At 54.4% G+C, this 12,527-nt stretch overlaps 1 protein-coding gene and 1 long non-coding RNA gene across 2 annotated transcripts; both read right to left on the bottom strand.

Moving 5' to 3' along the window:
• Positions 1-6,602, bottom strand: LOC123651544. Its single transcript, XR_006740328.1, has 2 exons — positions 6,546-6,602; positions 1-136 (listed from the first exon to the last, which is right to left on the bottom strand). It is a non-coding gene; the product is annotated as an uncharacterized LOC123651544 (long non-coding RNA).
• On the bottom strand, positions 1,417-4,409 carry NRSN2 (neurensin 2). Its single transcript, XM_036418883.2, has 2 exons — positions 4,215-4,409; positions 1,417-2,306 (listed from the first exon to the last, which is right to left on the bottom strand). Exons 1-2 carry the CDS (start codon positions 4,398-4,400, stop codon positions 1,878-1,880), a joined length of 615 nt encoding a protein of 204 aa, XP_036274776.1. The 5' UTR covers positions 4,401-4,409; the 3' UTR covers positions 1,417-1,877.
• Positions 6,603-12,527: the final 5,925 nt, after the last annotated feature.

The raw sequence follows: 12,527 nt of genomic DNA, 5'->3' as shown, positions 1-12,527 counted from the left end.
TCAGTATTACCCCCAGCTGTTTGTTGAATAGAAAGGTGGGATGGAAGAGGTGCAGAATGGGGAGACCATCTGGGCACAAGAGCAGGAGGGCCTGCCTGGTGGGGAGGAATGGGGATCCCACCCCTACACACACACACTCAAGGTGGCCTCAAGGCTGGTGGTGACAGGGAGCCCAGAGGGTAGTGATGGGGCCCACCGAGGTCTCTTTCCAGGTGTATTGGAGCTCCCCCTGGTGGCAGAGAACGGAGATGCTGCATCACAAGTGGGTGATGGTTTGAGGGGGGGGACTTTTTGTTTAATGTCTATCTCTCTTTTCTTCTTTTTTTTAAAAGTATATATATTTAAAGATGACTCACATTTTATTTTTTTAATATATTTTATTGATTTTTTACAGAGAGCCAGAAACATCAATGAGAGAAACATCGACCAGCCGCCTCCTGCACCCCCCCCCCCCACCGGGGTCATGTCCACAACCAAGGTACATGCCCTTGATCGGAATCGAACCTGGGACCCTTCAGTCCACAGGCCGATGCTCTATCCACTGAGCCAAACCGGTTTTGGCTTAAAGTATATTTTTATTGATTTCAGAGAGGACGGGAGAGAGAGTGAGAAACATCAATGATGAGAGAGAATTATTGATCAGCTGCCTCCTGTACGCTCCCTACTGGGGATGAAGCCTACAGCCTCTACAACCTGGGCACGTGCCCTTGGCTGGAATCAAACCGGGACCCTTCAGTCCGCAGGCCAATGCTCTATCCACTGAGCCAAACCAGCAAAGCTGTGTGTGGGACTTGAGGGACAAAGACATCCTAGTCCTCCTGCCCCCTGGCCCTTAGGGGCCATTTAAATGTGTGCTCGGAGTATTTTCTTAGCCACCTGGGACGTCAGGCTTCCAGCTTATCTCTCTGGGCCGAACCTGCCCCCAACCCCTGGGGGTCCCAGGAAGGCCAGGAGGACCAGGGCCCTGCCACAGCCAGAGAACAAGAGCTGGCCCGGGAGGAGGCAGCCCCCTCCTCTGTGCACTGGAGCTAGTGATGGCCCAGGGTGGGGTGGACAGGGAGGAAGGCTCTGATGCCAAAATGCATGAAGAAAACAGGAAGTAACTGTTTTTGCGCCATCCTGGACAGGAAGTCCAACGAGCATCTTTTTTTTTTAAGTTTTTTTTTTAAATATATTTTATTCATTTTCCATAGAGAGGAAGGAAGAGGGATAGAGAGCTAGACATGTCGATGAGAGAGAAACATCAACCAGCTGCCTCCTGCACACCTCCTGCTGGGGATGTGCCTACAACCAACGTACATGCCCTGAACCAGAATCGAACCTGGGACCTTTCAGTCCGCAGACCGACGCTCTATCCACTGAGCCAAACCGGTTTCAGCTCCAACGAGCATCTTTGACTCATCCTGAGGCACCGGTGCAGCTGAGAGAGGCGGGGTCAGTGGGTGAGAATGACACCCACTTTTGCCTAGAGAGGGTAATGCTTACATACCGGGAGAATAGGGAAATCGTGGAACTCGAGAATCTGGCCCAAACTCCCTTTCCTTCAGAGGCAGGAACGGGTGGTCTGAACAGGCAAGGGGCGTGGCCACAGAGAGAAGAGGGTGGGACAGGTGGAGGGAGATGCTTTGGAGGGAAGGAGTGGTGGTGGGAGTTCTGAGTAGAAGGCTGGCATCTTGGGCGAGTTGGGCCCTGCCCCCTGGGAATGGGCATGAGAACGGGAGCTCCCGACTTGCTGAGCCGGAGCCGAGCCTTTTGGAGGCTTAGACAGAGGGTCCGTCCCTGCTCACAGGGAGATGTTCAGGAGACGGTGGGGTGTGGTGAAGAGGAGGAGGGGTCCGGTCTCTGGGTCTGGCGCCTCCTCCAGCCCCGTGGGCAGCTCAAGAGCTCCACTTGGGCTGGGTGGCCTGTACGGAGGGCTGCCTGAAGGCCCTGGTGGGCGGCGAGAACCAAGGGTGGCCGTCGGCATCACAGAAGATGGGGGAGAGCTGCTGCTGCTCTGACTCGTCCACGGACACCTCCGCATGGCTGTCTGCCTCGGTCTCCAAAGGCTCCGCCTCGGTGTGCTGGCTCAGCCAGCCGGTCATGGCCGAGAACAGGCAGATGGCCAGCAGGAGCGCGGCTGCCGTGCAGAGTACCGTGCCCGCCAGGCGGCAGGTGCCCAGAGCCCGGTTGTAGTCCGCCGCCCACTGGTCCAGCACCTGGAGCTCGCCCTCTCCGAAGCCCTCCAGCTTGGGGGCCACGGTATAGCCAGTGGCCAGGGCCGCCACGCCCATGATCAGAAGCAGGATCCCCAGGAACAGGCAGAACTGGAGAGAGGCAGACAGATCGGGAGGCAGTCAGCGTCCGTCCTTCCGCCGGGGCCCTAGGCTAAGGGATCCCTAGTGTGCGATGGATCCCAACTGGATGTAAAGGTAACCCCTTAACCCAACCTTAAGAGATGGGAGTCACAGAGCACACCCGCTAGGACCTAACACTGTCACGTTCTGTTTGGAACCTTGAGACCTCTGGATTCGCTTCCTTCCCAGCTCCCACCTGGCAGTGGGTTTCCCTTGCCAACCTGAGTCCCCCTCCATCATTCCTTGGGTCTTATCCCCATCTACCCTCTATCTCTATCTCTCTGGCTGGTTAGCTCCTACACATCCCTCAGATATCATCTCAAACCTCACCTCCGCCGGGAAGCCTTCCAGGACACCTCTGAACTGGGTCAAGTCACCTAACTCTACCCTCTGCAAACGCTCTGCCCATTCACTCTCCAGTGATCTCACCTCGGGGCACACCTGGATATGTGCTTCGGTTACCATGTAAGTGGTGCCGGCCTGCCCCATCCCCCTGAGAGCTATGAGAGCCACAAGAGCAGACTGTGTCCGTTTTGGCTCCCGAGGTGTCTTCCATGCCAAGCACAGCGCTGGTATAGAGTGGTAGCCGAGTGAATATTGGCAGAATAACTAAATGAACCACAGTTAGGAGCTCCTGGAGGACAGGAACCACGTCTTCTTCAGTTCTGTGTCCCCAAGAGCCTAGCACACTGCCCGGCAACTAGAAGATGCTTTAAAAAATGTAAAAAGGGACTGACTTTCCTGGAAATCTTCCTTGGTCACCACAGGTGCTGAGAGCACGTCTTCTGCACCCCTGCCCTGAGGCTGTGATTCCCTGGGTGCAGACTGGCCCCTCTCCTCCCCGCTAGAGTAAAGCCTTTTAAAAGCAGAGGGGAGGGACTCTCTGCCTCGGCCTTCCTATAGTGCTGATCAAAGAGCTATGCCCACACTCAGGACTCTGCTCACTGCCACCTCCATACCATTACCCACACAGGGCGCCCTGACTGACCACCTACCTGGCTGATATGGATATCAACTGTTTCTCTCACATCTTCCACTGCCCTGGAAACAGTATTCCCACTACATCGCTGGGAAGCACAGTAATATTTCAGAGGGATGGACCCCATCCCTGCCAGTCAGTATGAACGATCCCCCTGGCTGCAGTAATTAGTTCAGACCTGGGCGAGTGACCCGGTCTGAGCCAATGCAATACTCGCCAGGACTTCTAGAAATAAAAAGCATTATTTCTGCCCTGACCGGTTCGGCTCGGTGGATAGAGCGTCAGCCTGCAGACTCAAGGGTCCCAGGTTCGATTCCAGTCAAGGGCACGTGCCTTGGTTGCGGGCACATCCCCAGTGGGGAGTGTGCGGGAGGCAGCTGATCAATGATTCTCTCTCATCGATGTTTCTAACTCTCTATCCTTCTCCCTTCCTCTCTGTAAAAAAAACAACCACCACAGTGAAATATATATTTTTTTAAAAAGCATTGTTTCTTTTCTGGAGGAAATACCAGTGGAAATTCTGATTTCCCTTGGGTGGTGTGGAGCAGAAGATTGAAGGGCAGCACAGTAGCAGCCGTTGGGGAGCATGTGGGCAGAACCTGAAGCTGGGGTGGGGGGTGCCATGGAAGCCTGAAGACTAAGAGAAATCTTGAGTCCCTCGGTGTGATGGTTTGGACTGCTGGATCGAACTTTGCCTGAAGGCGCACAACCTCTGATTTCTTCTAGAACATAAGCAGCATTTTCCCCTTATAGATCAAACCCATCTGAGCTGGGCTTTCTATGGCTTGACCATGCAAGACCTTTAGCTGCTCCGCCACCCCTTTTCTTCCTATCCGCTGAGTTCCTCTTTCCCCGGAAGCCACAGGAAATCACCAGAGTTGCTCCTCCTCCGGCCTTACCTTCCAGCACACTGAGGGCCAGAGTCGACGGGGACACAGAATAGAAGGCCCCCCGGGGTCGTCTCTGAGGGCGGCCCCTGCACAGTCCTCGGAGAAGAGGTGCAAGTAGGAGCGGACCCCATACCACCTGCCGCCTTCCACGCTGGGGCCTGGGCCGCAGCCACAGGGACGGCCACGGCTCGGCATCCTGGCGTCCTGTAGGATAGGCAGGGCTCAGGGACAGAGGGAGGGACCGGCGAGAGCTGCTGCGGTGACCCTCCCAGGCTCCTGCATCTTTGTGTCCCACCCACTCCTCCCCTTGAGGACCACCCACACTCACAGATACCCCACCCTGGCCTTCTGGAACCCTGGCCTGGGTTTCCCTGGTGACCCGTGCATGAGCCAGTGCACTGGCGGGGTTAGCCCGGAGCCTGGCAATCGGAGGTGCCGATAAAGGTGTGCGTTCAGCCGGGACCGGTCTGGCTCAGTGGATAGAGCGTCGGCCTGCGGACTGAGGGGTCCCGGGTTCGATTCCGGTCAAGGGCATGTACCTTGGTTGTGGACATGTCCCCGGTGGGGGGAGGGGGGGTGCAGGAGGCGGCTGGTCGATATTTCTTTCTCATCGATGTTTCTAACTCTCTGTCCCTCTCAGTTCCCCTCTGTGTAAAATCAATACATTGAAAAATAAAATAAAATAAAAAATAAGGTGTGCGTTTGCTCTGGGGCTGTGGGTTCTGGAGCCTCACTGTCTGGGCTGGAATCCCTGACCCAGCACTTCCTGGCTGTGTGACCGCAGACAAGCTGCTTGCACTTTTCTAAGCCTACGTTTCCTCGCCTGTAAGACAGGGCTAATGGCTACACCTGCTGTGTGCAATTCTTGTGTCTTCTGGTAGCTGTTGTGCTTATTATCACTGTAATTTTTTAAATTATTATTTTTTTGCCCAGAACTTTTTGCGCTCCATATCTGGAGTGAGAGGTCCTCATCCCCATCTTCTCTCAAAATCGCCCCCCTTGTAGGGTTCTCTTGGGGGTAACTGTCCTGGCTGCAGTCAGAGCTCCACAAACTCTCAGGCCCTAAAAGACCCCTCCCCAGGGCTGCCCCTCAGAAGGCAACAACCTCCAAGTCCCGAGGAATCTTGACTCTACAGGCGGTGAAAGTCTGGGGCCTTTGGGATCAGGGGCTGTTACGTTCAGCAGCTGTTAGAGTTCTGGAGTCCTGTGTAAGCCCCCTCTTCTCACAAGTGGGGACACTGAGGTCTCAGAGTGAGAGGTACTCATTCGCACAGGCAGAGCTAGCACCAAAGTCGGAGGTGGGGGCAGAGCTGCGGAGGCCGGCGTCCCTGCCCTCCCACCTCCAAGGCTGGCCCTCAGCCCCTCGGAGCAGCTTCAGGCAGAACAAAGCAATGAGCTTACCCTGACGGGGAAGACAAATTTCCAGCCTCTCTCGTTCCCAGTCTGGTGTGGCCCTCAAATCCCTGCACATTCCCACACACCACGGAGACACACCAACACAGACACACCCACACCACAGAGACACACCAACACACACACACACACCACGGAGACACACCAACACACACACACACCACAGAGACACACCAACACAGACACACACACACCACGGAGACACACCAACACACACACACACCACGGAGACACACCAACACAGACACACATACACCACGGAGACACACCAACACAGATACGCCCACACCACAGAGACACACCAACACAGACACACACACACCACAGACACACACCAACACACACACACACACACACACACCACAGACACACACCAACACACACACACACACACACCACAGAGACACACCAACACACACACACACACCACAGAGACACACCAACACACACACACACCACGGAGACACACCAACACAGACACACCCACACCACAGAGACACACCAACACAGACACACCCACACCACAGAGACACACACCAACACACACACACCCACCACGGAGACACACCAACACACACACACACACCACGGAGACACACCAACACACACACACACACCACAGAGACACACCAACACACACACACACACCACGGAGACACACCAACACACACACCACAGAGACACACCAACACAGACACACACACACCACGGAGACACACCAACACAGACACACCCACACCACAGAGACACACCAACACACACACACACACCACGGAGACACACCAACACACACACACACACCACAGAGACACACCAACACACACACACACACCACGGAGACACACCAACACACACACACACCACGGAGACACACCAACACAGACACACCCACACCACAGAGACACACCAACACACACACACCCACACCACAGACACACACCAACACACACACACACACACACACACCACAGACACACACCAACACACACACAAACTCCACAGAGACACCCAGACAGGCACACACAGCATGCCACACAGAGACACATGCAGATCAACACACACACAGCACAAAGAAACACACAAAAGCATACAAACACACACAAACGGACAGAGACACACGTATAGACAGCCACAGTGTGTGTTGGGGTGTTTCTTGGAGTCCTCACGGATCCATACCAGTCCCAGGGGTGCTGTGGGTAAACCCTGTCTATGAAATGCAGCTCTTCACAGCCCTTACCCACAATTCAGGCGAAAAAGAGGAGGGTGGGCAGAAATAGACAGAGAATGGAGAAAGGCAGAGACTAAAAGCTGAGAAAGAGGGCGAGAGATCTGGAGGCGTGGCCACTGCAGGACCGCTGCTGGCCGAGGAGCCCGGTAGCTGGGGAGGGAGAATGAATGGGATCCGCGGGACAGGACGAGTTAGTGCAGCAGCGACCATGAACTGAGGACCCGCAGGGAGAGGGCAGGAGGAGGGTTCAGGGATGCTGGGCCCGGGTTAGCTCCTCCCCTGAGGCTAACGGTCCTCCTCCCCACAATACACTTGATCACCGGATCCTGCTGGCCCAGGAGGAGGAAGGTGACCTTGACGCCGCCTCCCGCCAGCTTCCCCTCCCCTCCTGTGCTTGGGTAGCTGGGAGGCGGTCTGGCGGCCTGGGGGCCGGGAGGGGGGAGGGAAAGGATGCGGAGGACACCGCGTGTACCCGGGACCAGGGTTGCCATAGAAACCTCTGGGGAGGGGGCAGGAGCTTAGGTAAGGGATCAGGAAGAAGAGGGGGCTCCAGGGTGCGAGGGGGGGAGACTGCGGCGGAGTAGGCGTTTGGGGGGAAGGCGAGTGCGCGAGGGCCGGGAGAGATGGATGGATGGATGGATGGATGGATGGATGGGATGGATGGATGGATGGATGGGTGAGTGGATGGATGGATGGATGGATGGATGGATGGATGGATGGATGGATGGATGGATAGATGGATGAGTGGATGGATGGATGGATGGATGGATGGATGGATGGATAGATGGATGGGTGGGTGGATGGATGGAGTCTCTCTTCTTTGCGCCCAGGCCCGCCCACTCCGGCATCCGCGAAGCCGAGAGGGGGCGCCCCCCTGGAGCGAGTCAGAGAAATGAGGCCGGCTCCGGGCCCACAGCGCCAGGGTTTCTGGCCGCCCACCCAGCCCCGGGCGGAGACTCACGCCTCCTCTCCCCGGAGGTAGACAGTCCGGCGGGAGGGCGACGGGATTTCAGGGGCGGGTGTGCGGGCCGAGTCCTGGAAGCCTCCGTCCAGAGGATCTCGGGCGCGGGAGCTGGAGCGGTCACTGCCCGGTTGCTTTCCCGAGTCCCCCCACCCCCCACCAAAGGCCGAGGCACCCGGGGCTGGGCACCCCGGAGCTGGGGGTGCGGCAGGGGTGAGGCCCTCCGGACCCCCGGGGAGGGGGGGGCGGGCCGCGCGGAGCAGGGCTGCGCTCACCTCTGCCTGCCTCCAGCCGGCCAAGCCGAGTCCCAGCGCGAGCTAAGCCAAAGCAGCTTTGATCGCGCCTGCGCCGCAGTCGGAGGTGGGGGTGATGCTGGGAGGGGGGATGGTAATACTGGGAGGGGGGGTGCTGCTGGGAGGGGGGGTGATGCTGGGAGGGGAGTGATGCTGGGAGGGGGGTGATGCTGGAGGTGGGGGTGATGCTGGGAGGGGGGTGATGCTGGGAGGGGGGTGATGCTGGGAGGGGGGGTGATGTGGGAGGGGGGGTGATACTGGGAGCGGGGGTGATGTGGGAGAGGGGGTGATGCTGGGAGGGGGGTGATGCTGGGAGGGGGGGGGTGTGGGAGGGGGGGTGATACTGGGAGCGGGGGTGATGTGGGAGAGGGGGTGATGCTGGGAGGGGGGTGATGCTGGGAGGGGGGTGGTGTGGGAGTGGGGGTGATGCTGGAGGTGGGGGTGATGCTGGGAAGGGTGGTGATGTGGGAGTGGGGGTGATGCTGGGAGGGGGTGGTGATGTGGTAGGGGGGGTGATGCTGGGAGGGGGGTGACGCTGGGAGGGGGGGTGATGTGGGAGTGGGGGTGATGCTGGGAGGGGGCGGTGATGTGGTAGGGGGGGTGATATGGTAGGGGGGGTGATATGGGAGGGGGGGTGATGTTGGGAGGTGGGGGTGATGCCGGAGGTGGGGGTGATGCCGGAGGTGGGGGTGATGCTGGGGTGGGAGGCCCCCCCCTCAAGGCCAGCTCTGCAGATGGCGGACCCCTTCCTGATCAACAGCCCCTGACCCCTTCCAGGGTTCCCTTCTCTGAGACTCCAGGCCCTCGCGCAGAGACCCCACCACATCCTGGACCACACCCCCCACACAGCCCCACAAACTCCTCACCGACCTCCAATCTCTCCCTCTCCCTGAACCCTTGTCCTCCCTGGGCCTTCACCTCTTCCCTGTCCCCTCAGTCCCTCTCCCGGGCGCATCCCCTCTGGGAGCCCTCACCCACCCTACACAAACACTCATCTTCCACCGGAGCCCCCCCCCCCCCGGCCCCCACTCTCTGGGCGCAGAGAGAAGTGAGCCCTGCACATCTCCTCCGCTCACTGTCCTATCCTGAGCCTCACATACTGCTTGGCACTGAGTAGGCAGCTCAGTAAATATTTTCTGAACACAGACTAACAAGAATAGCAAATCTGCCAAAACCGGTTTGGCTCAATGGATAGAGCGTCGGCTTGGGGACTGAAAGGTCCTGGGTTCGATTCCGGTCAAGGGCATGTACCTTGGTTGCGGGCATATCCCCAGTAGGGGGTGTGCAAGAGGCAGTTGATCGATGACTCTCTCTCATCGATGTTTCTAACTCTCTAACTCTCTCCCTTCCTCTCTGTACAAAATCAATAAAATATATTTTTTAAAAAATATCAAATCTATAGGATGGGGCAAAAGTAGGTTTAAAGTTGTTCATATTTAAAAAATAATACAATAATTAATTAATAATAGTATAAGAATTAACTCTGTTTTGTGTACTCACAACTGAAAACCTGCTTTGCCCCATCCTATGCAAAGGCTTGTCTGAGTGCTTCATAGGTGTTATTTACTCATTTAGCTGTGTGTGTTTGTGTGCGTGTGTGAGAGAGAGAGAGATCCTGGAGCTCAAAATGATAGATAGGCCTTGAGTGAAGAGGCAGGCCGCATGAGATCTTTCAGGGCATCATAAGGAGTTTAGGTCCTCGCAGAAGTGGAAAAGCCTAATGCCTCCAGAGCCCAAATCGAAAGAAATGAGCTTTTAAAAGGTGCTGGACACAGTAAAATCTATTAATTCATTAAAATGTTCCAAGGCAAAGATAAGGTAAGGCAGCGATTTTCTATTTAAATATATTTTATTGATTTTTTACAGAGAGGAGGAGAGAGGGATAGAGAGCTAGAAATGTCGATGAGAGAGAAACATTGACCAGCTGCCTCCTGCACCACCCCCTCATCGGGGATGTGCCCGCAATCAATGTACATGCCCCTGACCGGAATCAAACCTTGGATCCTTCAGTCCGCAGATCAACGCTCTACCACTGAGCCATACCGGTTTCGGCAAGGCAGTGATTTTCAACTAGTGTGTTGCAAGAATTTTTAAAACATGCCATACCTGCCTGGATAGTGTGACTCAGTGGTTGAACATTTACCCTTGAACCAGGAGGTCACTGTTAGATTTCCATTTAGGGCACATGCCTGGGTTGTGGGCTCAATCCCCAGTAAGGGGTGTGTAGAGGGCAGCTGATCAATGATTCTTATTCATTATTGATGTTTTTTAAAAATATATATATTTTATTGATTTTTTATGGAGAGGAAGGGAGAGGAATAGAGAGTTAGAAACATCGATGAGAGAGAAACATCTATTAGCTGCCTCCTGCACACCTCCTACTGGGGATGTGCCCGCAACCAAGGTACATGCCCTTGACTGGAATCAAACCTGGGATCCTTCAGTCTGCAGGCCGATGCTCTATCCACTGAGCCAAACCAGTTAGGGCTCATCATTGATGATTCTCTCTCCCTCTCCCTTCCTCTTTGAAATCAATGAATATATGTTTTTATTAATAAAAATATATTTTAAAAAATAATAAAGCAAACCTAAGCACTATGTATTGAAACATTGTGGGTGTGGTTTTAGTACGTGAAACTGACTAGAGTCAAATGAGTAAAATGATTAGATTATTATTATTATTACTAGAGACCTGGTGCACGAAATTTGTGCAATCAGGTGAGGGCTCCCTCAGCCCAGCCTATGTCCTCCCCCAGTCTAGGATTATTTAGAGAGAGTAGAAGAAAGTGGGGGGTAGGGGGGAGAAACATCAATATGAGAGATCCACATTGATTGGTTGCCTCCCACCTGTGCCTTGACTGGGGATCAAACCTGCAACCCAGGTACTTACGTGCCCTTGACCAGGAATGGAACCTGTGACTCTTTGGTCCTCAGGCCAACAGTCTAAACACTGAGCCACACTGGCCCAGGCTAAATTTTTGAGAGAATGCTTCAGCCAAAGAAATCAAAAGCCTGGAATAAAAAGCTCATGGTTGTTTGAATCTCAAAACGATCCTAGCACTCACATCCATTAGCATGGCTTCTATACAAAAAATAAAAATAAAAAAGCAAAACCAGCCCTGGCCAATTTGATTCAGTGGATAGAGAGCATCAGCCTGCAGACCAAAGGGTCCTGGGTTTGATTCTGGTCAGGGGCATGTTCCTTGGTTGCAGGTGTCTCCCTGGGCTAGGCCCTGCTCAGGGCTCATGCAGGAGGCAACCAATTGCTGTGTTTCTCTCACACAGATGTTTCTCTCTGTTTTTCCCTCTCTCTTCTACTCTCCCTGAAAATCAGTGGGAAAATATCCTTGGGTGAGGATCAAAAAAAAAAAAAAAAAAAACAACAACAACAACAAATAAAAAGCAAAACCAGAAAATGACAAGCGTTGGTGAGGACATGGGGAAATTGGACCCCTTGTGTAATGTTAGTGAGAAAGTAAAGTGGTGTAGCTGCTATGGAAAACACTATGGCAATTCCTTGAAAAATAAAGTTTCCATATGATCCAGCAATTTCACTTCTGAGTATACATTTAAAAGAACTAAAATCAGGGTATCTTGAAGAGATATTTGTGCACCCTACTTATAGCAGCATTACTCACAAGTGTTAAGGTGGAAGCAACCCAAATTTCCATTCTATGGATAAACAAAATGTGATCCTATATGATAAAACCCTAACATGCAAATCAACTGAACCGCAGAACGACCAGTTGCTACGACGTGCACTGACCACCAGGGACAGACGCTCAACGCAGGAGCTGCCCCCTGGTGGTCAGTGTGCTCCCACAGGGGGAGCACCGCTCAGCCAGAAGCCGGGCTCACGGCTGGTGAGTGCAGCGTCAGTGGCAGGAGCCTCCCGGGCCTTTCACGGCAGCACTAAGGACCCCTTGGGGGATGTCCGACTGAGGCTTTTGCTGGGAGCAGGCCTAAGCTGAAGCTGGACATCCCTCGAGGGGTCCTAGACTGGGAGAGGGTGCAGGCTGGGCTGAGGGCCCCACAGCACCCAGAGCACAAATGTTGTGCACTGGGCCTCTAGCATATACATACAGGCGTCCTCAAACTTTTTAAAGTGGGGGCCAGATCACGGTCCCTCAGAGAGCTGGAGGGCCGGACTATATGAACTACTAATTCCTACTGTAACACCTCCGCTGTGCTCACTGCCCAAAAAACCTGGCGGGCCGGATCAGACTCCTCTGCGGGCCGCATGTGGCCCACGGGCCGTAGTTTGAAGACGCCTGCTCGAATATTACTACTTAGCCTTGAAAAGAAAGGAAATTCTGACACATGCTATAACATGGATGCACCTTGAGGACATTATGGTAAGTGAAGTGAGATAGTCACAAAAAGCCAAATAATGTAAATTCTATTTATATGAGGTACCTAGAATAGTT

This window comes from Pipistrellus kuhlii, unplaced genomic scaffold (assembly GCF_014108245.1).
Source record: "Pipistrellus kuhlii isolate mPipKuh1 unplaced genomic scaffold, mPipKuh1.p scaffold_m20_p_6, whole genome shotgun sequence".
NCBI lineage: Eukaryota > Metazoa > Chordata > Mammalia > Chiroptera > Vespertilionidae > Pipistrellus > Pipistrellus kuhlii.
This window is presented reverse-complemented; position numbering and strand designations above follow the sequence as displayed.

Excerpts from the sequence above, each read along its gene's own strand:
- NRSN2 (XM_036418883.2), bottom strand. The coding sequence starts at position 4,400 with ATGCCGAGCCGTGGCCGTCCCTGTGGCTGCGGCCCAGGCCCCAGCGTG. Across the intron at positions 2,307-4,214 it reads GGCCCTCAGTGTGCTGGAAG|TTCTGCCTGTTCCTGGGGAT; the intron begins GTAAGGCCGGAG and ends GCCTCTCTCCAG.